General features: G+C 43.7%; 1 protein-coding gene across 6 annotated transcripts in view; it reads left to right on the top strand.

Annotated features, from left to right (window-relative positions):
* The window catches only part of MYLK (myosin light chain kinase), a 280,078-nt gene that overhangs the window by 48,305 nt on the left and 208,523 nt on the right, over window positions 1-23,250 (top strand). For 2 of the 6 annotated variants that reach the window (XM_060418652.1, XM_042232305.2), the window contains one exon: window positions 11,072-11,229. The exons of 2 other annotated variants lie outside the window; for them this stretch is intronic. Coding sequence is in view for 2 of the 4 variants with exons in the window: in XM_012095872.4 (XP_011951262.4) it covers window positions 11,288-11,341 (54 nt within the window). In the remaining 2 variants the exon portion in view is untranslated. Of the gene's footprint in view, window positions 1-11,071; window positions 11,230-11,266; window positions 11,342-23,250 lie in introns of those variants that run through there. 2 more of the 6 variants (XM_012095872.4, XM_060418646.1) reach the window with 1 other exon arrangement.

Here is a 23,250-nt window from a genome sequence, read left to right as displayed (position 1 = left end):
CAGCCGGGGGTGACTCTCAGCCCGCAGGCAGCTGGAGACGCTCTCGTCCTTGGAAGCAGGAAAGGCAGCCCTGGACAGTGGGTTTTCAGGCCTCTACTGTGCAGCCAGTGTGTGGCTCCTCAGACGCCAGACCTCCAGGCCTGCTCCCAGGGACTCAATTCCCAAGTCAGGGCCGGGTGTCTGCCTGCCCTCTGTGAGCCTTGCAAACACATTCCTAGGTCGCCCATGGGGAAGGAAGCTGTGGGGGAGTAAGGATGCCTAAGGAGTGCGTCTGAGGGGGCTGGATGCCATGCTGGGGTCACCTGGCCGAGGGCACCTGGCACCTCCCATGGGCCCCCCAGCGAGGGGTGGGGGGCCTGCCCCTGGTGTGCCCAATGCCGGAGCAGGGATCAAAGCTAGCTCTGGCAGAAGGTAGCAAACAGCCACGGGAGGCCTTTGCAAGCAGTTGTTGGGCCACCCCGAGTTAGGGCTCTCCAGGCAAAAAATGCCAGTTGGGGCCCCTAGGCCCGCGCTCCAGGTGGGCGCCCAGGGTGTTCTGCCCGGAGGAGCCGAGCACGGTGCAGACAAGCCTAGGCTCACGAGCTCTCTCCCGCAGAGCAAATTTGAGGGAACAGCCATGTGGAGGTTGCCTGGATGTTCCCTGGGAGTGTGGGAGCCCTCCCTGGGCGCGGGGCCCCAGGGGCCATTGGCACTGCAAAATGACCTCCGAGCCAGCGCTTCCCAGCCGGGGGTGACTCTCAAAAGCCCGACATTCATCTGGGCTTTTGCAGCTCTACTTTGATAATTTGGTTTCAAGACTCAGGTCTGACCCTTGGATCGCTCACTGAGACTTGAGCTATTAAACTGGCAATAGAGGAGTCTAGATTCCGTCACTTATTCTGGTCCCTCCCTGGTGAGCCACATTCCACTCCTACCACAGTATCCCAACACAATAACCCCACTTCAGATGGGGCTTTGCCCAGAGGTCCAGTAATAGTGAAGCTCTTCTTTTTTTCATTATAAGTCTGCCTGTATATAACCAGCTCTATCTGAAACAACTATAGCGTGGACATAATTTCATTGCGTATTTGAAGACTCTGCTAAGTATCTCTCCCGTCATACTCAGTCTTCTAATGTCAGCTGATACCTTTCTCATAAGAGGACTTCTGGATCCCTTAAGGACCTTTTACCTTTTTTAAAAGCAGAGCTTTCCGGTTTTTTTGCATTCGGACTAAAGCTGTTGCTCAGAGCCATACATGGAATTTGAATTTTGTCTGGTGCTTTTTTTTGTTGTTGCATCTAATGAAATGATCACCTAGTTTTTTTGCATTTAGTCAGTTGATTAATAAATTACACTGATTGATTTTCAAATGTTGAACCAACCCTACATTTCTAGGATAAGCCTCACATGATAATGATGTATCTCTATATTTATGTAAGTATATATATATATATATGTACATTTACACATACACACATGTAGTTGTTTAGTTGCTAAGCCATATCCAACTCTTTGCAACCCAATGGACTGTAGCCACCAGGCTTCTCTGTCCATGGGATTCTCCTGGCAAGAATACTGGAGTGGGTTGCCATTTCCTTCTCCAGAATGTTCCTGACCGAGGGACCGAACCCATGTCTCCTACATTGGCAGGCAGATTCTTAAACTGAGCTACCAGGGAAGCCCATATATACACACACACATGTATAGATTTGAGGCTTTTCTTTTATTCTGATAGCATTTGATGCTATAAATTTCCTGCTAAACTTTAACTACTTTAGCTGTGTCTCCTCAAATTTGATGTATTGTGCTTTCACATCATTCAATCTGAAGTGTTTTCAAATATCCTTGTGACTTCCTCTTTAATCTACGGGTCATTTAGAAGTGTGGTGTTTAGTCTCCAAATATTTGAGGGCTTTTTCAGATATCTTCTTGTTATTAACTTCTAATTTAATTTCATTATGCTCACAGAACATTTCTCTATAATTTCATTTCTTCTAAATTGATCCAGGTCTGCTTGGTGGCCTAGAATATGGCTTATCTTGGTAAATGCTTCATGTGTCCTTGAATGTGTATCCTGTCGTTTTGTGTAGTATCAATTCAGTCTTGCAGGTTGACAGTGGTGTTCTGTTCTACTATATCTTTACTTATTTTCTGTATACTTTTTCCCTTTTAATCAGTTACTGAGAGAGGAGTGTTGAAGTATCCAAATACAGTTAGAGATTTACTTAGTTCTCCTTTCAGTTCTAAGAATTTTTGAATAATGTACTTTGGATCTCTGCTGTTAGATGCATACACATTTAGGAATGTTATAGTTAGTGAATTAACCTTTTCATCATGAAATTACTCTCTTTATCACTACTAATATTCCTTGTTCTGAAATCTACTTGTATGGTATTAATATAACCATTTCAGTTTTCTTTTGATTGGTGCTTGCAGCTCTGGGAGTTGGTGATGGACAGGGAAGCCTGGCATGCTGCAGTCCACAGGGTGGCAAAGAGTCAAACCCGACTGAGTGACTGAATTGAACTGTATTTTTAATATTTTTCCCTTTTGTTTTTAACCTATCCCTGTCTTTATCGTTAAAGTGGGCTTTTTGTAGACAGCATATAATTGAGTCTTGCTTTTTTATCTAATCTTATAATCATTGATTGGCATGATTAGGCTATTGGTATTTAACACAATTATCGATATGTGTTTTTGTCACCCAGTCATGTCTGACTCTTTGAGACCCCATTGACTGCAACCTGTCAGGGCCCTCTGTCCATGGGATTCTCTAGGCAAGAATACTGGAGTGGGTTGCCATTTCCTTCCCCAGGAATTATTGATATAGTTGGATTAAAATCTGCCATGCAGTTGTTTCATTTGTTTTATCTTTTCTTTGTTCTTTTATCTTTCTCTGCCTGCCTTTGGATTAATTGAGAATTTTAATTATTTATTTTTATCTTCATTAACTTAATGATTATACTTCCTAAAAAATTTTTTTAGTGTCTGCCCCAGTACAATATACATCTTTAATCACAGTCTACCTTCAAATAATGTACCATTTATTGTATAAAAGTCTTAAAATACTATACTCCAAGTTCTTCCCTCTCAACTTTTATATTATTGTCATATATTTTTCTTTTATGTATCCTATATATCTTTTAAAAAGTCTTTTATATTTACTTCTTTTTAACCATTTCTAGAGATCTTAGTTTATTTAGATCCAACTTCTTTTCAGTATATTCCTTCTGTCTGAAGAACTTAACAGTTCTTGAACGACAAGCCTGTTTATAATGAATTCTCTGAGGTTTTCATTTATTTTTAAAAGTTTTTATTTATTTTTTTATTTTACTTTTGAGAGAGAGTTTAATGGGTGCAGAATTCTGGGTTAAAAGTTTTTTCTTTTAGTACTCCTAAGTTGTCATTTTGTTGTTTATTGATTTGCATTGTTTCAGATGAGAAGTGTACTTGAAAACTTAACTCTCATCCTGTGTAAATAGTATGTTCCTCCTTTTCCCCAACTGCCTTTAGGATTTTCTCTTTATCTTTTATTTTCAGCAGTTGGAATATGTTATGTCTAGATGTGTTTGATTGTTTTTGTTTGGTATTTGTACTGCTTGGAATTCTCTGAACCTTTTGGATCTGTATATTTTATTATTGTTGTAAAATTTTTAGGCATTATTTCTTCAGATAGTTCTTTCATATCAGTATCTATTTCTTCTCTTTCTGGGATTCCAATTACACATGAAAGTGAAAGTGAAACTCGCTCAGTAGTGTCTGACTCTGCAACCCCAAGGATTATACAGTCCATGGAATTCTCCAGGCCAGAATACTGGAGTGGGTAGCCATTCCCTTCTGCAGGGGATCTTCCTAACCCAGGTGTTGAACCTAGTTCTATGGTAGACCAATTTGATACTATTTCATAACTCTTAGGTGCTCTATTCTTCCCACCTCTTTATTTCTTTGTATTTCAATTTGTGTCATTTCTGCTAGCCTATCTTCAAGATCACTAATTTTGTTTCCTCTGTTGTGTTGAGTCTGTCAATGAGACTGTTGAAGCACCTTTTCTCTCATCCATAGAAACAGATAGTAGACTGCTGGCTGCCTAGAGCTGGGGGAATTTGAGAGGCTATGCGGAGTGACTGTGGATAGGTACAGGGTTTCTTTTTGGGTGATAAAAATGTTCTAAATGCATTGAGTTGATGGCTGTACAAATCTGTGACTGTACTAAAAAAAAAAACAAGCAAACATTGAATTGTTACTTCAAATGGACTAATGATATGGTATGTGAATTATATCTCAATAAAGCTATTATTGATGACCTAGAGGGATGGGATGGGGGATGAGAGGAAGTTTCAAGAGGGAGGGGATATATGTATACATATCGCTGATTCACTTTGTTGTACAGCAGAAACTGGCACAGCATTGTAAAGCAGTTATACTCCAGTGGGTATTCATTGGAAGGACTGATGCTAAAGCTGAAACTCTAATACTTTGGCCACCTCATGTGAAGAGTTGACTCACTGGAAAAGACTCTGATGCTGGGAGGGATTGAGGGCAGGAGGAGAAGGGGATGACAGAGGATGAGATGGCTGGATGGCATCACTGACTCGATGGACATGGGTTTGAGTGAACTCTGGGAGTTGGTGATGGACAGGGAGGCCTGGCATGCTGCGATTCATGGGGTCACAAAGAGTCGGACACGACTGAGCGACTGAACTGAATTGAACTGAACTGAAAATAAATGAAAAAACAGAAAGCTTCATGCTTTAGGTTCAAAGTCTACATTGATATGAATCTGGCAGGAATCGGGGAGGGATAAGACATCTTACTGATGGTGCTGAAGGACAGACAGAACAAAAAGTAATTTTGAAGGAAATGTTACTGTAACTGAAACTGGCAGATGGATAGAGATTATATGTATTATTTTATTCTGTGTTATATATCTGATTCCAAGTGTTGAAAACTGACTCTCCTAAGTGTTCTTTGCTAGCCCTTGTCTTTGTCCTTTCATGTGTTTTGCTAGTTCCTGTAGATAAAACGTGACTTACGGCTATTAGTCTTTTAGCAAAAACTTCGGAGAGCTCTCCTGGCTTTGAGTTCTCCCTAGTATTCGAGCTCCCCTCTACTGTGTATCACAGGGTGTGTGACCCACCAGCTGCTGGTCTTATATGGTGGTGTTACTCATCAACTTTAATGACCTCAGAGTTTCCATACTGCCTCCTTCTGTTATAAAACAACTTATAAATACGGCCCTAGTAGAGTTCTCCAAATGGAGAATTTTAGTACAATTTCTCTATAGGGGGTTCACTGCGAAACTCACAGGAATCATATAATGGCCTAACAGATGCTCCTTCTCTTTAGGGAAGGCACACATGTCCCTGAGGTGTTATATGTTTTTAGACACGTGGAAGTCTTCTAGGTGGTTCTTGATGTATTTAATATGGAATAATCCCCAAAATATATTAAGTGAAAAAAATCAAGATACAAAACAGATTGTGTAATATGCCATCACTTGTTTTTAAGAAAGAAAGTGGGGGGAAAGCGTATATGTACGTATTTTTATACATGTCCCTAGAAGGCAACTGATGTCATGGCTGGCTCTGAGGGAAGGAAGTTGGAGCTGAGTACCTAGGAACAGGGGAGGGTGAAAGACCTTTTAATGCATACCCTTTGAGTCTTTTGAATTTTGAATCATATAAATGTATTGGCTATGCAAAGAGAAGCACAAATTTGATTAAAAGCAAAATCCTTCTACCCAGAAATAAACCCACAAACCTGTGGTCAATTTATCCAAAACCCAGGAGGCAAGAATGCACAACGGAGAAAAGATAGTCTCTTCAGTAAGTGGTGCTGGGTGAACTGAACAGCTACATGTAAAAGAATGAGATTAGAACATTTCCTCCCACCATATACAAAAATAAACTCAAAATGAATTAAAGAACTAAATATAAGACCTGAAAACATAAAGGAGAGGAGAATGTAGACAGAATACTCTGACATAAATTGTGGCTGTATTTTTTGGGGAAATCTAGCTCCTAATGCAAAAGAAATAAAAGCAAAAACAAACAAATGGGACCTAATTAAATTTAAAGGCTTTTGCATAGCAAAGGAAACCATCAACAAAACAAAAAGACGATCTACTGAGTGGAGAAAATATTTGCAAATGATGCAACCAACGAGGGGTTAACTTCTAAAATATACAAACATCTCATCAACTTAATATTTTTTTAAAAATCCAAACAAGAAATGGGCAGAAGACTTGGATAGACATTTTTCCAAAGAAGACATATTGATGGCTAACAGGCACATGAAAAGATGCTCAACATTGCTATTTATTAGAGAAATACAAGTAAAAACAGCAATGAAATACCACCTCACACATGTTGAGTTGGCTATCATCAAAAAATCTATAAATAACAAATGTTGCTGAAGATGTAGAGAAAAGGCAACCCTCATACCTTATTAGTGAGAACGTAAATTGGTGCAGCCACTAAGGAAACCAGTACAGAAGTTCCTCAAAAAACTAAAAATAGAACTATCATGTGATCCAGCAATTCCACTCCTGGGTATGTATCTGGAAAAATATACTTTGAAAAGACACGTGCACCCCAGTATTCATAGCAGCGCTATTCACAATAGCTAAGATATGGAAGCAACTCAAGTGTCCATCAACAGATAATGGATAAAAAAGGTGTGAAAGATATATACAGTGGAATATTACTCTGCCATAAAATAATTAAATTCTGCCGTTTGCAATGACATGGATGGACCTAGAGAGTATTTTGCTAGCGAAATAAGTCAGAAAAAGTCGAATACTGTATGTCATCACTTATGTGTAAAATATAAAAAATGAATAAAATATGTATAGCAAAACAGAAACAGACTTATCAGTATAGAAAACAACCTAGTAGCTACCAGTGTGGAGGGGGAAGAGGGAGGGGCAAGATGGAGGTGTGGCATTAAGAGATATCAACTGCTATGTATAAATAGGCAAGCAACAAGGATATATTGTACAGCGCAGGGAATTCTAACCATTATTTTTATAATGCCTTTACATGGAGTATAATCTATAAAAATACTAAGTAACTATGCTGTATACCTAAAACTAATATAATATTGTCAATCAACTATTCTTCAATTAAAAAAAAAATCCTTCTAGGATGATTAATCTGACTTGAGACTTAAATTGACCCTTGGTAATTCACTCTTTAGTCTTGTTTCTCATCACTTAGGTCTTCCTTCTCAGGCCCACCACCTTGGATAACCGGCCTGCAAGAGATATGTTGCAACATCCCCCTCCCTCTCAGAGTCTAATAGAGACTCTGCACAGAGGTGAGACAGCATTTCTAAAATATCTCTGGTGACCAATTGCCATGGTTAGCCCTAAACCTTTTAGACTGGTGGTTCTCAAACTTGAGCCTGATTCACTCACCTGGAGGGTTTGTTAAGACACACCTGGCTGGACCCACTTTCAGAGTTTCTTGTCTTCAGTAGGCAGTAGTGTCAACTAGTTCCCAGGTGATGCTAGTTGGGGACCACACTTTGAAAATCAGTGCTCTCGACTAGATTCTCCCGTGATGTGTTGATGTGCAGTTTTAGTGTCCCAGTTGTATCCTCGCTTAGCCATATGAAAAAATGAAAATGCCTGTCCCTTTCCACAGGCATCCTTATAGCTCCCCATCTTCCAGCTGTCTCCCCAGTTAACAATATTCATCTGGCTCCAACCCCCTCATAGGGTGGTCTTCGTGTCACTACCAGCAAGACTGACGCATCAGAAGGCTGCATGCCCCTTCATCTGTAGTCTCAGAGCAGACATTCTTGTAATCTTTGCTGTCAGCTCTCTGAAGATTTCATTGGTATTTAAGGCTTTAGAAGAGTTGTGCTAATTACTGATGCCTCTTCCAGTGTTTCTCAATGGGGCACCATTAGCATTTTAGATGAGATCATTCTTTATCATGAGTATTCTGTTTAATGTAGGATATTAGCATCCTTGCCTGCACCCCCCCCCCATTATTATAGCAGTTAATAATCCCACCACATTTCCTAGTGCTCCTCCGCCTCAAACCTTCTTCTTCCCTGAAGAATACGTGGTGAGGTGCCCTGAGAACCACTGTCTTTTTTTTTTTTTTCGTCATTGCACACAGAGATGATGCAGAGGGACAGAGAGGCCTGGCGTGCTGCAGTCCATGGGGTTACAAAGAGTCAGACACGATTGGGTGCCTGAACAACAGCAATAACAATGTCATTGACACATTTTTAACTTTCTATTTTGTATTGGGGTATAGCCAGTTAACAGTGTTGTAATAAATTCAAGTGACCCAGCCATACTTATACGTGTATCCATTGTCCTCTGAACTCCCCTCCCATCCAGACTGCCACATAACTTTGAGCAAAGTTCCATGTGCTAAACAGTAGGTCCTTATGTATGTGTCCATTGCAAACCCCCTAATTATTCCTTCTCTACCCCCAGCTCCCTGCCCTGGGCAACCATAAGTTTGGAGAACTACTGTGTCTTGTGTTAAGCTTCTAGACTCTTGCCCAAACCATGTTGCTTTAGCTCCCTGCAAAAATCTCAAGTAATCTTTTAATATTTCCTTGCTTTCATAAGTGTTAATATTTAAAAGGGGCCAAATAGTGAGTATTTCTTTCTGAAAAGCCTATGGGTAGGGAACTTCCCTGGTAGTCCAGTGGCTAAAACTCCATCCAAGCTTTCAACAGGAGGCCCAGGTTCGATCCCTAGTCAAGGAACTAGATCCCACATGCCACAGCTAAAGATCCCACACGCTGCAACTAAGACCCAGCGTGCAAGTGTGCGAATTCATTTCAGTTGTGTCCAACTTTGTGCAACCCTATGGACTGTAGCCTGTCAGGCTCCTTGCCAAATAAATGAACATTTTTTACAAATCTATGGGTAGAATTGTCCCTTCTCTGCAGAGATTAGCACTGGAAGGTCCAGTTTCTGATGAAGTGCCTTTGCATCCTCACAGCATGGAGAATTACGTGACCCATTCTATTTCCCTTTTGTACTGTGCATGTCGTGAAACTCAGGGATAGATGTAATGCTTGGCAATTTTGCATAATCCACTTAGGAAACCATTTTGCATGTATTATCAGCTTTTACACAGTTTCACTTTTTAAATATTCAGTTTAATTTTATATTTTCTTGTGAGTGACTCTGGGTCCTTTCAGAAACAATCCTTGGTAAGGTTGAGTTGTGAAAGGACTATAGCTAGGAGTAGCCTAATCCGCTGGACAGAAGAATGAGCATAGAATGGGCTCCTCTGGGCATGATGATGGGTAGGATGATGTGGTCTGAGGCACAGGAGGAGGAGCGGGTGAGGAGGTGCCTCCTGCTGGCAGCCAGTGGAGGGGTGGCTGGTGAGGATGAGGTGTCAAGTGTGCTCTGGCTGGAGGTGGAGTCAAGGTCAAGTGGCAGGTGCCTGAGCCCTTTACCAAGGGTGGAGAATCCTTGAGGAGCCGGGCAGCAGATGGATCCAGCTTGCTCGGTTGAGGGAAGTTCTGCTGGGACTAACTGGCTTAGGCCATAAGAGACGCAGAAACCATTACTTATAGAAATGCTGTCCTGCTTCAGCTCCCACCTGGTCCTGAGGGCCACACAGATTATCAGGAGCAAGTGGGTTCAGGTGGGGCCAGCACTCTTGGCATCAGCTTTCTGCTGAAGCTGCCTGTGCAGGTGGGAAAGAAAGTCTAGCCACAGGACTGTAACAGGGTGGGCATTCTACCCCTTCCCACCCCTCCTTTGAGGGCCCAGTCATTCCCATTCCCACTTCAAAGTACACCTAAAGTTGAGGGTGGGGCACCACCTAGGCTGAATGTCCACCCTCTAGATCTCCTGTGTGATGAGGGGATGTATAAGGACCTTTCCACCTGAAAGTACTTTCTCTGCTTAAATTCCCACCATAAGTATTTAATTTCCTTTGAGTTTACAAGTGAGTGAAGTGAAGTTGCTCAGTCGTGTCCGACTCTTTGCAACCCCATGGACTATAGCCTACCACGCTCCTCCATCCATGGGATTTTCCAGGCAAGAGTACTGGCGTGGGGTGCCATTGCCTTCTCCAGAGGATCTTCCCAAACCGGGGATCGAACCTGGGTCTCCCACATTGTAGGCAGATGGTTTACCGTCTGAGCCTCCAGGGAAGTTTGCAGAGACTCTAATAGGGCTTCCCAGGTGGTGCTAGTGGTAAAGAACCTGTCTGCCGAGGCAGCAGACTTAGTAGATGCGGGTTTGATCCCTAGCTTTGGAAGATCCCCTGGAGTTGGAAATGGCAACCCACCCTAGTATTCTTGCCTGGAGAATCCCATGGACAGAGGAGCCTGGCGGGCTACAGTTCATAGGGTTGCACACTGTCGGACACTAAGGCAGCAACCTGCACAGCTTTACTGATGCACCTTCTGGAAGGGCAGCACGTGAAGGGCTCAGAGATTGGTCATTTGTTCCTGTGATACAATGGATTTACTGCATGTTCTAGGTATTTGTTTCTCTCTTAAGGAATATATGAGGTTTGCTGCTGGTGGGAAACAGGTTTCTAAAGTGGGGAGAAGGGGTAAGTTCCAGGAGCCTGGGTCAGGCTGAGGGGCGGGCCATGGCGCTGCCTGCCTGTGGGATCTGGAGGGCGTGGATGTGGACTGGGTCCTGGGGCTGTTGGGGGCTGGGGCTCCCTCATTCCAGAGGACGGCCTTCTCCCAGCGGAGGGTACTTTCTCCCTCTGCTGTCAGTAACTCTTGCCCTGGTCATGTCCCCACAGAGGCCCCGACAGCCTCCCGAGAGGCCTCCCAGATGGCCTTCCTCCCCACGCCGGCCATGGCCTCTCCCAGACCCTGCAGCCTCATGGAGCTCCGTCCTCCCAGGCGTTCCAGCATCGGTCCTCTGTGGAGGAAGAAAGCACCTCGTTCTGGTTCTCCTCGTAACTGTTGTTCCTGGACTCTAAACCCATAACCCCCACACACAGTTATAAAAGCAGCTATTGTTGTCCTTGGGATGTTTCCACCAGCCACTCCGCTGATGGGCTCCTCCCGGCCGGCCGCTCCCTCTCTCTTTGGCGTGTCTGTCCCTGACTCGGCTTTTCCTGTGCTCCTTTCTGCCAGGCACTGCTCAGGGGGCTGCCAAATCGGCTGCCCCTGCCAGAGTTCAGAACTCTTCAGGAGCATCCTGGCTGAGGTCTCCCCAGCAAGGCAGCCCTCCAGGACTCCTTCCCTTGTCCTCCCAGCCCAGTTGCCACAACAAACAGCAGAGCCGCCTGTTGGTGAGTGTGCAGTTTATGCTGGTGACTCCTCCCCCTCAGCCCACGCTGAGGAGCTGCCATGAGGGGAACTATGTGCCTTCCTGGGCAGCCAGGAGGGACCACTGCCCCCAAGGTGAGATGACAGCTGGCCAGGGGCCCAGGCGGGTGGCGGTGAGGGGGGAGTCAGGGTGCTTTAGCACTAGCTTTTGACCATGGCTTAGCTGGTCGGAATTCTAGAACTGGTCAGGTTGGTGGGAGCCGTCGATGGAGCCAGCTAGGGATCAAGACTGATTAAACGCCCTGGGTGCCCTGGCCTCTACTGTGCTCTTCAGGCTTCCAAACTGCCCCAGACCTCCTCCTCTGCTGCTCCAGGAGGCTGCTGTGATGAGCTCCCCATTCGGTCTTGGTTTCCCCTTTGACTCTGTGGTTCCTTGGCAGGCTGTGCTTGCTGGGGTTGGCGCACGGGGAGAATTCTGTGCTAATGTGGGCCCAGCTACTCTAGGTCCTGACCGAGAGCACCCCCGGCCGTGCTGCACAGGCGTGGCCATCTCCAATCTGCTCAATGAGAAGTCCTGGGCAAGGGGAACAGAGTGAGTGTGTAAATGTTGCCTTCTTTGGACAGCGGTACAATGGTGAATAATTCAAATACCATTCCAAAATATATTTCTCAATAGTATTTCAAACATGTAGGAGGTGATCTTTGGGGATTTCCCATGTGTGATCTGAGGGGTGGATGGGTTCATTGCTTTCTGCAGCCAGTGAGGGAGATGGGTTTTCCACTGCCACCATGCTGACCGTCAGGCTTACAAGTACTTCAGGGGTCCTCGCCAGTGTCGGCCTGGGACCATCCATTTGCTCTCTGTGCAAAGGAGGCTGACGGAGCCTTTAACCAATTATGGTGAAGCAAAGAGTGTGAGAAGGAAGAGGAGGGAAAAGAGAAATTAGTGAAAGGAAACATGGCCTGTGATTTTATAGCACTGATTGTTTCCCCCACCCCCATGATTCTAAAGCTGCTTTGAACTATGGCCCTATCACTGAAGTGAGAGAAGAGCCTCTTAGAATACTTGGAAAGACAAAAAAAAAAAAAAAAAAAGAAGAAGAAGAAGAAGTATATAGGTGCTGGTCTTTTGTTAATAAAACAAATCTCAAAACTTTAGAGGAATTTTTAAAAAAATGACAATGAGGTTCTACTCTAAATTGGCTGATTAAAAAAAAAAAAAAGTAGCGGTGTCCTATCACTGCCTGAAGGAAAATACAGAACCTGCAGGTGAGGTGGGAGGCATTATTTTAGGATTTGGGGGGCCTGGATCAAAGAGAATACTCTGCATGTCTGAGCATGGCTCTTGGCAGGGAAAAGCCTTAAAGCCAGGACTTTGTGAAGTCGCAGAGGCAGAAGATCAAAGGAGGGAGAAATTAATGCAAGTCCCTTTACTTAAAGACAGGCCTGCCTCAGCTAAAATAGGGCTGAAGGTAGAGCCACAGGGGCTGAGGACTGGGCTGTGCACGAAGCCTTTCCTGTGTCGTTATCAGCTTTCTGCTGCAGACAGGGAGGTATGCAATGATGAAGAGGACCAGCTTCGGTAGAAGACCCACACCTAGAGTGGAAGGGACTGTGGTAACAAGCCTATAAGGCAAGGACCCATTCCATGGAGTTATCCTGGGAACATATTAATAAGTACTAAACTTTTCTGGGTGATCCCTGATCACGGGGCCTGATAAAGCCCATGCTGACTGCTGAAATGCTGTTAAGATAAAAGCTGCTTTTATTCATTTGATGTCCATTAAGCCATCACAGATTAATTGCTTTTTCAAAATAAAGAAAACTATGCCACAGTTCTGCAAGTAACTTATGACCAGATGTTGAGGTCTTGGGATACCCAGTCACATGCTTAAAAATATTGTAATAAATCTTCAGACAGTAAAATCTAAAAATAAAACTGCCCAAATTAAAAAAGATGAATAAGAGAAAAGCACTGTAGTTCAAGAGATTTATTGGCTTCCTTGTTTTTTTATTTTTGAAAAGAATCATGGTATAATTTAATGCCAGATGCTGAGACCTAGATATAACCAGTTTTGTGGCAGAGAGGGAGGATGCATATAAGATGCAAGAAAGTATCTAAGAGAGAAAATGATGAAAATCACTGGTCACTTATCTGCCTGGGGGTTTACAGTGTTACCAGCTTTAGGCCAGATTCCAGCAGCCAGTGGGTGATCTTCTCTCTTCTGACTACATCACTTGGCGTCCTGTTGACCTTCAGCTGTGCCACACCCCACAGGTTACACATGCCCACCGTTTAGAGGCAGAGGGGAGTTAGCCTGAGAGGCCCAGCCAGTGCTCTCAGTAAAGGGGGAGGGGAGATTGGAGAGCATCCTAGGATGATGGTAGGACTTGCTGTGCTCTTGGCCACAAATTGAAGGAAGGTAGAAGCTTGTCAGGAATTTTATACAGTTCAGACTGGTGTCTGGTGCTACGGATGAGAATCTAGGTTTAGAAGGAGGGTCTGCCTGCGCTGGTGGGAGAAGTGAGTGGAGCAGAAGAGACCTTGGCCTGCATTTCAGACAAGGGCGCTTGAAAAGGGGACCTTCAAGTTCGAAAGAAGCTTTAGAAGGACCTCAGTGAATGGAACTTTTGATTAAAATCAGGAAGTTGAAAATCAAAATGAATAAATAAGGAAATAAAAATTCTTCACTTAGAATTCTTTTCGAAATCAGACTAAGTATGGACAGACTGTGATAGGGTTGATGACAGTTTAAGATCTTTACTGCAGGGTCAGCGGGGGGGATATTTTGCCATTGTCTCTTCTCTAGGTTGTAGTCAATAACCGTGGAGGGTCTGAGATTTCACCAACTGGCAAGCTAGTGAGTGAAGTAGCTGCCAAGGTTTCATGAACACTGGCAAAAGGCGAGCTCTGTGAGTTAGGGACAGCACTTTGTGATTCACAGCAATGCCAGTGGCCAAAGTACCAGCATTTCCTCTCACTGGTTCTCTGAGCTCCAGTCTCCATAGGCTGACACCTGAACACACAATGGAGAGAAATTCTGAGCGTAGGGAACTCAAATCTTTTATAATGCACAGTAACAGTTGGTCTGCAAAGAGTTCGACAGGACTTGGCGACTGAACAACAAAGCCTGTCTGTGCTTTGCTCCAAAGGAAGACATTCTCTCTCTTCCAGGGTTATTTATGATACAAATACTCTTGAAAAAAAAAAGTCTGGAGCAAAGGGAGTCAGTTCCTGTGCCTGCAAGATATGCAGAATGTGAGATGCCCACGGAGACTGACTCTTAGAGGCTGCGTCTGTACACAGGGGAAGGAAGCTAGAGTGTATGCTCTGCTTGTTAGGCACCAGGTGCTGACCAGGAGCCCTCTCACTCCTTACCTCATCAAAGCTCAGAGGTGGTACTGTTGTTTTATGAGTAAGAAAACTGGCAAGTAATGGAGTATCAGCTGCAGGATTTTTTTTCGAGTTTATATGTTTTAAATTGGAGGATAGTTGCTTTACAATGTGGTGTTGGTTTCTGCCATATAGCGACATGAATCAGCCATAGGCATAGATATGTCCCCTCCTCTTGAACCTCTGCACCCCCACCTCCCACCCCATCCCACCCCTCTAGGTTGTCATGGAGCACCACGTTGAGCTCCTTGTGTTATACAGCAACTTCCCATTCGCTATCTGTACTACGTATAGTAATGCGTACATTTCAATGCTACTGTCTTAGTCCATCCCATCCTTTCCTGCCCCCACTGTGTCCATAAATCTGTTCTTTATGTCTGAGTCTGTATTCCTGCTCTGTAAATAGGTCCATCAGTACCATTTTTCTAGATTCTGTATTAATATGGATTAATTATGATATTTAATATGCATTAATATATGATATTTGTTTTTCTCTGACTTGCTTCAGTCATCTGCAGGATTTATATATACATTGCGGACATTAATAAAAAATTTTTTGGTTGCACCGGATCTTAGTTGCATCAGACCTTATATCTTGGTTGTGCTGAATCTTACTGGTATCTTAGATATTCATTGCGGTATGTGGGATTTTTAGCTGCGGCATGCAAACTCTTAGTTGGGGCATGTGGGATCTAGTTACCTGCTGCTGCTAAGTCGCTTCAGTCGTGTCCGACTCTGTGCGACCCCATAGGTGGCAGCCCAACCAGGGATCAAACCTGGGCCCCCTGCATTGGTGCAGAGTCTTAACCAGTGGACCACCAGTGAAGTCCTTGCATACTTCTTAGAAGCTAAGCAGGGTGCTAAGAAATAGCTGAGACTTTCTTAGCTGCTTATCAGCTGCCTTGCCAGGCACAGTTACAGGCTCTCCATGAACTGACTTATGCATTTCTCATAACTAAGGTAATCAAGTGCTGCAGAGGAAGCTGTGAAAGAAGTTGAGGCATGGAGAATAATGGCACGGAGATTCAAATCTGTGGTTTATCCACTGTGCTCTTGTTTCCTTTCTTTGGTCCTCAGGGTCACACCAAGGGGGTCCTAGTGAAACTAACATGAGCCCAGAGGATGTGGGAGGGTTTGGAAACAATGGCAATTAGGGAGAGTTGAAGGAGCCGAGTGTATTTTGTCTGTAGAAGGATAAAGGATAAATTATTGTCTTCAGATATTTGTAGGTGTGTCTTGTACAAAGGTAGAGTTTATCTGGCTCCAGGGAACAGCATTAGGTTCGGTTAGGGGAAGCCATATCATGGCTCAGCAGATCCGACTGTACATAGTAACCAGAACCGCCTGCCTTGCCACCCTGTCCTGGCCCCTCTCTGAGAATGTTCCCCTGTCAGACATGCCCAGGAAAGGTTCCTGAGTGAGTGGGGTGGGGGGAGTCCTAACTCTGGGGAACCCCAACCTGCCCTAAAGGGGCAGAAGGAGCTAGTCCCAGCTGTACCCTTGGTCCTGTAGCTCCTGGCATTCTTATGAAGGGACTCACCCTCCAGCCCTGATGGGTTTGGTTGCAGTCCTGTAATCACCAGCCTCATGGCTCGGCCAGGTCCTGGCATTTGTCTGCAAACGTATCAGTCCCACCGTTGCCCAGTTTGAGACAGAACAGGGTTCTTCTACTGGATGGGAGGTTGACTTAGATCTCCCTGGTCTCTTAACTGTGTGGTTCTGTGATTTACTCTTTCCTTGTCAAGTAGCCCACCCTGTAAAAACCAAGTGGGACCAGTGAGTTGGGTCCAGCACTGCTCTGTAAGGATGCAACTCAGGACCCGTGATCATACCCCTGGTCTTGGGCAGCTCCAGTCCTGAGTGGGGCAGGTCTGGCCCAGAGGCAGGTCCAGGAAGGAATTTGGGAAGACGGTGAAAAACAGGCAACTGGTTTAATGGCATCTGCTCCACTCAGCCAGAAACGTCTTCCATCAGAAGCTGCAGACACTGTAAATGTGGTCTCAATTAGCCTGTGCATATCTTTGCAATAATTAATTCTCATCAAAGGGTTTTAGAGAGTGATGTTTAACCCAGTGTAAAGAGCATGATCGGGATCTGATCTCTGATCCTGAAATAATGTCTCAACTCTCCCAGATGTCAGGAGGAACTAAAAATATACTTAAAACTCTGAGGAATTCTTGGTTTACTGGACCCAGCTCCTTTTTCTATCAATCTCCCTCCAGAAAGCAAGAGAGCAAAGAAGTGAGTCCAAAAGCCTCAATTATCCAGTCTGCTGACATTATTTTATCTGCACCCCTGGTATTAAACTTTACAGCATTGCATTTCAGTCACAGAGCTAAGAGCAACTTCTGTAAGCATGGGCCTCTATTCTGCTGCTTGCTGTGGCTACTGTTCTGTTTTTACCCCCGTCCCACCCTCCTTTAGACTTCTTAAATTCCAAAGCTCTCTATGGCACCGGAAATCATCTGTCTGTGGAATGTCCATACTTTAGGAAAGTCCCTGAACTTGTATGTTTATCCACTGGTTCCACTTCCCCCAACTCATTGTGGCCATTTGTGGTTGGATTCTGGCTTATGCCCATCATCGGAGAAACCTGGATTGGTCAGGGGCTTTTTGCCATGTTTCTATCACAGACATAAATAAAATTCTATCAGCTTCTATCACTGGCATGTGGAGAAGGAAGAGAAAGTCTGGCTAGTTTGTTTTTTTTTCTTTCTTCATGTACAAATTTAATTCTCCCTGTTATATCTTTAATATTTCTGGCCCTTCAGATGTATCTTCAGTTTCAGTTTGGTTCTCTGGGCTGTGACCTTTCACCTGGTTTAATGTTTCCATAATTACATATTCCCAGATGGCTCAGTGGTGGAAGAATCCTCCTGCCAATGCAGGAGACATCAGAGACACAAGGTTGATGTCTGGGTCAGGAAGATCCCCTAGAGGAGGAAATGGCAGCCCATTCCAGTATTCTTGCCTTTTTATTGCTACAACTAGGTCACATTTGGGGCTTCCCTGGTGGGTCAGATGGTAAAGAATCTGCCTGCAATGTGAGAGACCTGGGTTCTATCCCTGGGTTGAGAAGATCTCCTGGGGAAAGGAATGGCTACCGACTCCATTATTCTTGCCTGGAGAATTTCACGGACAGAGGAGCCTGGCAGGCTGCAGTCCATGGGGTCGCAGAGATTCAGACATGACTGAGTGACTTTCACAGGTCACATTTATTAAGGGCTTCTGGTGTGCCAAGAACTGTGCAGAGGGCTTCCATCTTCATAACCTCTTAAGGCAAGTACTGTTACAGTCTTGCCCATTTCACAAGAGAGGGCACAGGCTGAGAGATGAAAGAATTTGCTGAAGATCCTACAGCAGAGCTGCAAGGAAGCCAAACATCATGGTCCCAGAGTTGGCTGATTTCACACCGTCTTCAAACCACCAGCAGGCCCTCTGCTGGGCACACAAGTGTCCCCATTAGTCCTCTGGGGATTGCAGTGTCTTTTTAAAACCCCTTCCTCAGCAAGTGTTTGATAAGAAGTGTCTGTGCAGGACACTGCCATGGAGATACAATGATGTCCAAACCTGAGTGCTGTCGGAGGGTGGTGGGGAGACAGAGCCTCTGTAGAGCTCATGCTGGGCTGAGCAGGGGTGCTGTTTCAGGTCCTCTCAGACTCATGGTAGTGATACTGTAAGCTGGAGGTGTCTGGGGACACTCCCTGGGCCGTGCCACTTGTGACGACCCCCACAGACATTTCCCCACTCGGAGCCAATGTTGTGAGTAGACCAGCCCTTGTGCTTCTTATTAAGATTGCAAGACACACCTCAGTAACAACCGTCAGGGGACTTAGAAAAGACAAGGCTTGTTACTGACAGGTCCTGGAGGGTGCAAGACTTGCTGGGGCCACACAGACAGAGGTGGGGGGTGAGAGGAGGGAGGGAGAGAGAACTGGAGAGTGAGCAGACCTGGGGTTCTGTCTTTATGGGGTTGAGGTGGGGATACGAAGGGTTTCGGGTGTATGCTCTTTATTGGTGAATTTAAAGCAAAAGAATAGGAATTAAAGCACAGGAAGGGAAAAGCAGTCAGTCAAAGGTGAGTTATCTAGGTCGCCAGAGGTCTCTCTAAAAAAAAAGAAAAAGGGACGTACATGGGTGGGACAGCCTGCTCTTTATCTAGTCTCATAGCGGGCAGTGTATTTATTCGAAATGGATTTCTTTGAAGTGGAGGCCTCAGCAATCAAAAGGTACATGTCAGGCACTTAACATCACAATTGAAAAAGCTGATTGTCAGGCGCCTTTGTCCCTTGCGTTTACAGCTTGTCTTCAGGGTCTAGGGTAGCACCTGGCAGGTAGTGAGCTTTCCAAACATGTGCTGAATGAACTGCTAAACAAAGCCACTGACAGTTAATAAATGAAAGAACACATTAATTCCAAGAAAGCATGAAGGACAAAAGCTGAGATTAAAGGACGGCCTCTTAAATTATGTGCAATGAGCTATATGAAAGACTCCAAGTGTTGTCCTTGTTTTCTGTATTTCATCATGGATTGGAAAGCTTGTCCTAGTCGATGCTCAGGGGCCCGTATCATAAAACCCTGTCGGGAAGGCCTTAGAGAAAAGGATACCTGAAGGTGAGGGTAGGACTCGGGTAGAAAAGGCTCAGAGGTATCTGGGGCTCCCCCCGCTAGCAGGATTAGAGAGGAGAGAGCAGAGGCCCCCTGTTTTGCTTGATAACAATAGTTAATTTGAACTTCATCACTCGGGTTTGGATTCTTCCCTGTCTTGCTCAATACTTGCCTCATTTCCCAAGCCTTGCCTTACTTGGTCAGTTATCTAAGTGCACATCCCTTCCACTGTGCAGGAATCCCTGGGCCTGGCTCATACCTGGCACCACATCGAGGAGCTCAAAGATCAAGTTGGGGCTGAGGAAGGAGAGCAAAATATTTGAGGAGCCATGAGTCACCCCAGGTGCTACATCAACAGAAATTAAGAGGACCTAGATTTGAGAGCCATAAAGATTTCTAACACTTTGACTCAGTAGTCGATATTCTTGAAATATAACTTGAGGAGATATGATCTAGGGTGCAGCAAAATTATGTTCTTGAAACTGTGACTTGCGACATTGTTTGTTTTAATGAAACTGGAAGCAACCTAAGTGGTATATAAATAACAAGGGCATGATTGAGTAATGGTGGTTCATCCGCTTGACAGAATATTATAAAGTCATTAAAACTGAGACTCAGGAAGAGTGTTCTGTAACCAGGAAAGTGGTTGTGGTTTCGCTTGGATGAAAGTCTGAAGATGAAGGCAATGATAATGTATAATTTTTGTTTTAAAAAGTACATACATAGAGAGATACTGGAAAATGTATATAAAAAATGATAGTATTTATGTTAGAAAAAAAGTCATTTGCAACCCTACTTACAGCCAGACTATCAGCAAATACTATTTATTATGAACAATGACAAATGTGGATGGGACCAAAGAATTAGAGTGAGTTTAACGTTCATGCAGAAAGTCAGCAACCGAGGATGAGGAGAAAAGGGAACTCTCCTACACTATTGGTAGGAATGGTAAAATTGATGTAGCCATTTTGGAGAACAGTATGAAGGTTACTTAAAAACCTAAAAATAGAGTAGCCATATGATCCAACAATCTCACTCCTGGACATATAGCCAGAAAAGGCAAAAACTCTAATTTGAAAAGATACATGCACCACATTATTCAAAGCAACACTCTTTACAGTAGCTAAGACATGAAAACATCCCAAGCAACTGGCTAAAGAAGAGTGGTATATACATACTATATATATATATATATATATATATATATATGACTATCACTCAACATTATTACTTCATATAATGCCAATTGCAGTAATTTGGATGGACCTATTGTTGTTCAGTCACTTAGTCGTGTCTGACTCTCTGCGACCCTATGGACTGCAGCATTCCAGGCTTCCTTGTCTTTCACCATCTCCCGGAGTTTGCTCAAACTCATGTCCATTGAGTCGGTGATGCCATCCAACCAAACCGTCTCATCCTCCATTGTCCCCTTCTCCTCCTGCCTTCAGTCTTTCCCAGCATCAGAGTCTTTTCTAATGAGTCGGCTCTTCTCACCAGGTGGCCAAAGTATTGGAGCTTCAGCTTCATCATCAGTCCTTTCAGTGAATATTTAGGATTGATTTCCTTTACAATTGACTGGTCTGATTCCTTGTAGTCCAATGAACTCTCAAGAGTCTTCTGCAACACCACAGTTCAAAAGCATCAATTCTTCAATGCTCAGCCTTCTTTATGGTCCAACTCTCACATCTGTACATGACTACTGGAAAAATCATAGCTTTGACCAAATGGACCTTTGTGAGCAAAGTAATGTCTCTGCTTTTTAATATTCTGTCTAGGTTTGTCATAGCTTTTCTTTCAAGGAGCAAGTGTCTTTTAATTTCATGGCTGCACTCACCATCACAGTGATTTTGGAGCCCCCAAAATAAAGTCTGTCACTGTTTCCATTGTTTCCCCATCTATATGCTGTGAAGTGATGGGACTGGATGCTGTGATCTTCATTTTTTGAATATTGAGTTTTAAGCCAGCTTCTTCACTTTCACCTTCATCAAGAGGCTCTTTAGTTCCTCTTCACTTTCTGTCATAGGATGGTGTCATCTGCATATCTGAGGTTATTGATATTTCTCCCTGCAGTCTTGATTCCAGCCCAGCATTTCGCATGATGTACTCTGCATATAAGTTAAATAAGCATGGTGACAATATATAGCCTTGACGTACTCCTTTCCAAATTTGGAACCAGTCCGTTGTTCCATGTCCAGGTCTAACTGTTGCTTCTTGACCTGCATACAAATTTCTCAGGAGGTAAGATGATCTGGTATTCCCCTCTCTTGAAGAATTTCCCACAGTCTGTTAGGATCCACACAGTCAAAGGCTTTGAAGCAGAAGTAGATGTTCTTCTGAAATTCTCTTGCTTTTTCTATGATTCAACAGATGTTGGCAATTTCTCTCTGGTTCCTCTGCCTTTTCTAAATCCAGCTTGAACATCTGGAGATTTTCAGTTCACGTACTGTTGAAGACTGGCTTGGAGAATTTTAAGCATACTTTGCTAACATGTGAAATGAGTACAATTGTGTGGTAGTTTGAGCACTCTTTGGCATTGCCTTTCTTTGGGATTGGAATGAAAACTGACCTTTTCCAGTCCTGTGGCCACTGCTGAGTTGTCCAAATTTGCTGGCATATTGAGTGCAGCACTTTAACAGCATCATCTTCTAGGATTTAAAATAGCTCAGCTGGAATTCCGTCACCTCCGCTAGCTTTGTTCATAGTGATGCTTCCAAAGGCCCACTTGACTTCACACACCAAGATGCCTGGCTCGAGGTGAATGATCACATCACCATGGTTCTTTGAGTCATTAAGATTTTTTTGTATGGTTCTTCTGTGTATTCCTGCCATCTCTTCTTAATATCTTCTGCTTCTGTTAGGTCCATACTGTTTCTGTCCTTTATTTTGCCCATCTTTGCATGAAATGTCCCCTTGGTATCTCTAATTTTTTAGAAAAGATCTCTAGTCTTTCCCGTTCTATTGCTTTTCTCTATTTGTTGGAATTGTTCACTTGGGAAAGCTTTCTTATCTTTCCTTGCTATTCTTTGGAACTCTGCATTCAGATGGCTATGTCTTTCCTTTTCTCTTTGCCAATGGCTCAGATGGTAAAGAATCTGCCTGCAGTGTGGGAGACCTGGGTTCCATCCCTGGGTCAGGAAGGGAATGGCAACCAACTCCAGTATTCTTGCCAGGAAAATTCCATGAACAGAGAAGCCTGGCAGGCTACAGTCTATGGGGTTGCAAAGAGTTGGACATGACTGAGCGATTAACAATTTAAGTTTAATAAATTCTCTTCTTTTCTCAGCTGTTTGTAAGACCTCCTCAGACAACCATTTTTGCCATTCTTTTTCTTGGGGATGGTTCTGATCACTGCCTCCTGTACAATGTTACAATCTTTCATCCATAGTTCTTCAGTCACTTTATCAGATCCAATCCCTTGAAATCTATTTGTCACTTCCATTGTATAATTGTAAGAATGGACCTAGAGGATATCACACTAAGTGAGACAAGTCAGACAGAGAAAGATAAATATTATACAATATCACTTATATGTGGAATATTAAAAAAATACAAACGAATCTATATATAAGACAGAAATAGACTCACGGACATAGAAAACAAACTTATGGTTACCAAAAGGGAAGAGGGATAAATTAGGAGTATGGGATTAACACATACAAACTACTGTACCTAAAATAGATAAGCAATAAGAATTTACTTGTTGTATAGGACAAGGAACTGTATCCAGTATCTTTTATTAATCTATAATGAAAGATGATCTAAATAATATACATGTAACTGAATCACTTTGCTCTATACCTGAAAGTGACACGATATTGTAAATCAGCTATACATCAAAAGTGAAAAAGTCGGCAACCAGGACGCTGATGGTCTAGAAAAGGAGTAAGGATAGATATAAGAACATATCCAAATAGAACCCAGTGCATGAAATAACCTAACAATTTCCTCAACCAAGGGCACGTGAAGCATGTGCTTGGCCAGAACAGAGTGAGCGTGGCCAGAGAGGACATCCTTGAGGTCATGTCTGATATTCAGATTCAGG

This window comes from Ovis aries, chromosome 1 (genome assembly GCF_016772045.2).
Source record: "Ovis aries strain OAR_USU_Benz2616 breed Rambouillet chromosome 1, ARS-UI_Ramb_v3.0, whole genome shotgun sequence".
Classification (NCBI taxonomy): domain Eukaryota; kingdom Metazoa; phylum Chordata; class Mammalia; order Artiodactyla; family Bovidae; genus Ovis; species Ovis aries.
This window is presented reverse-complemented; position numbering and strand designations above follow the sequence as displayed.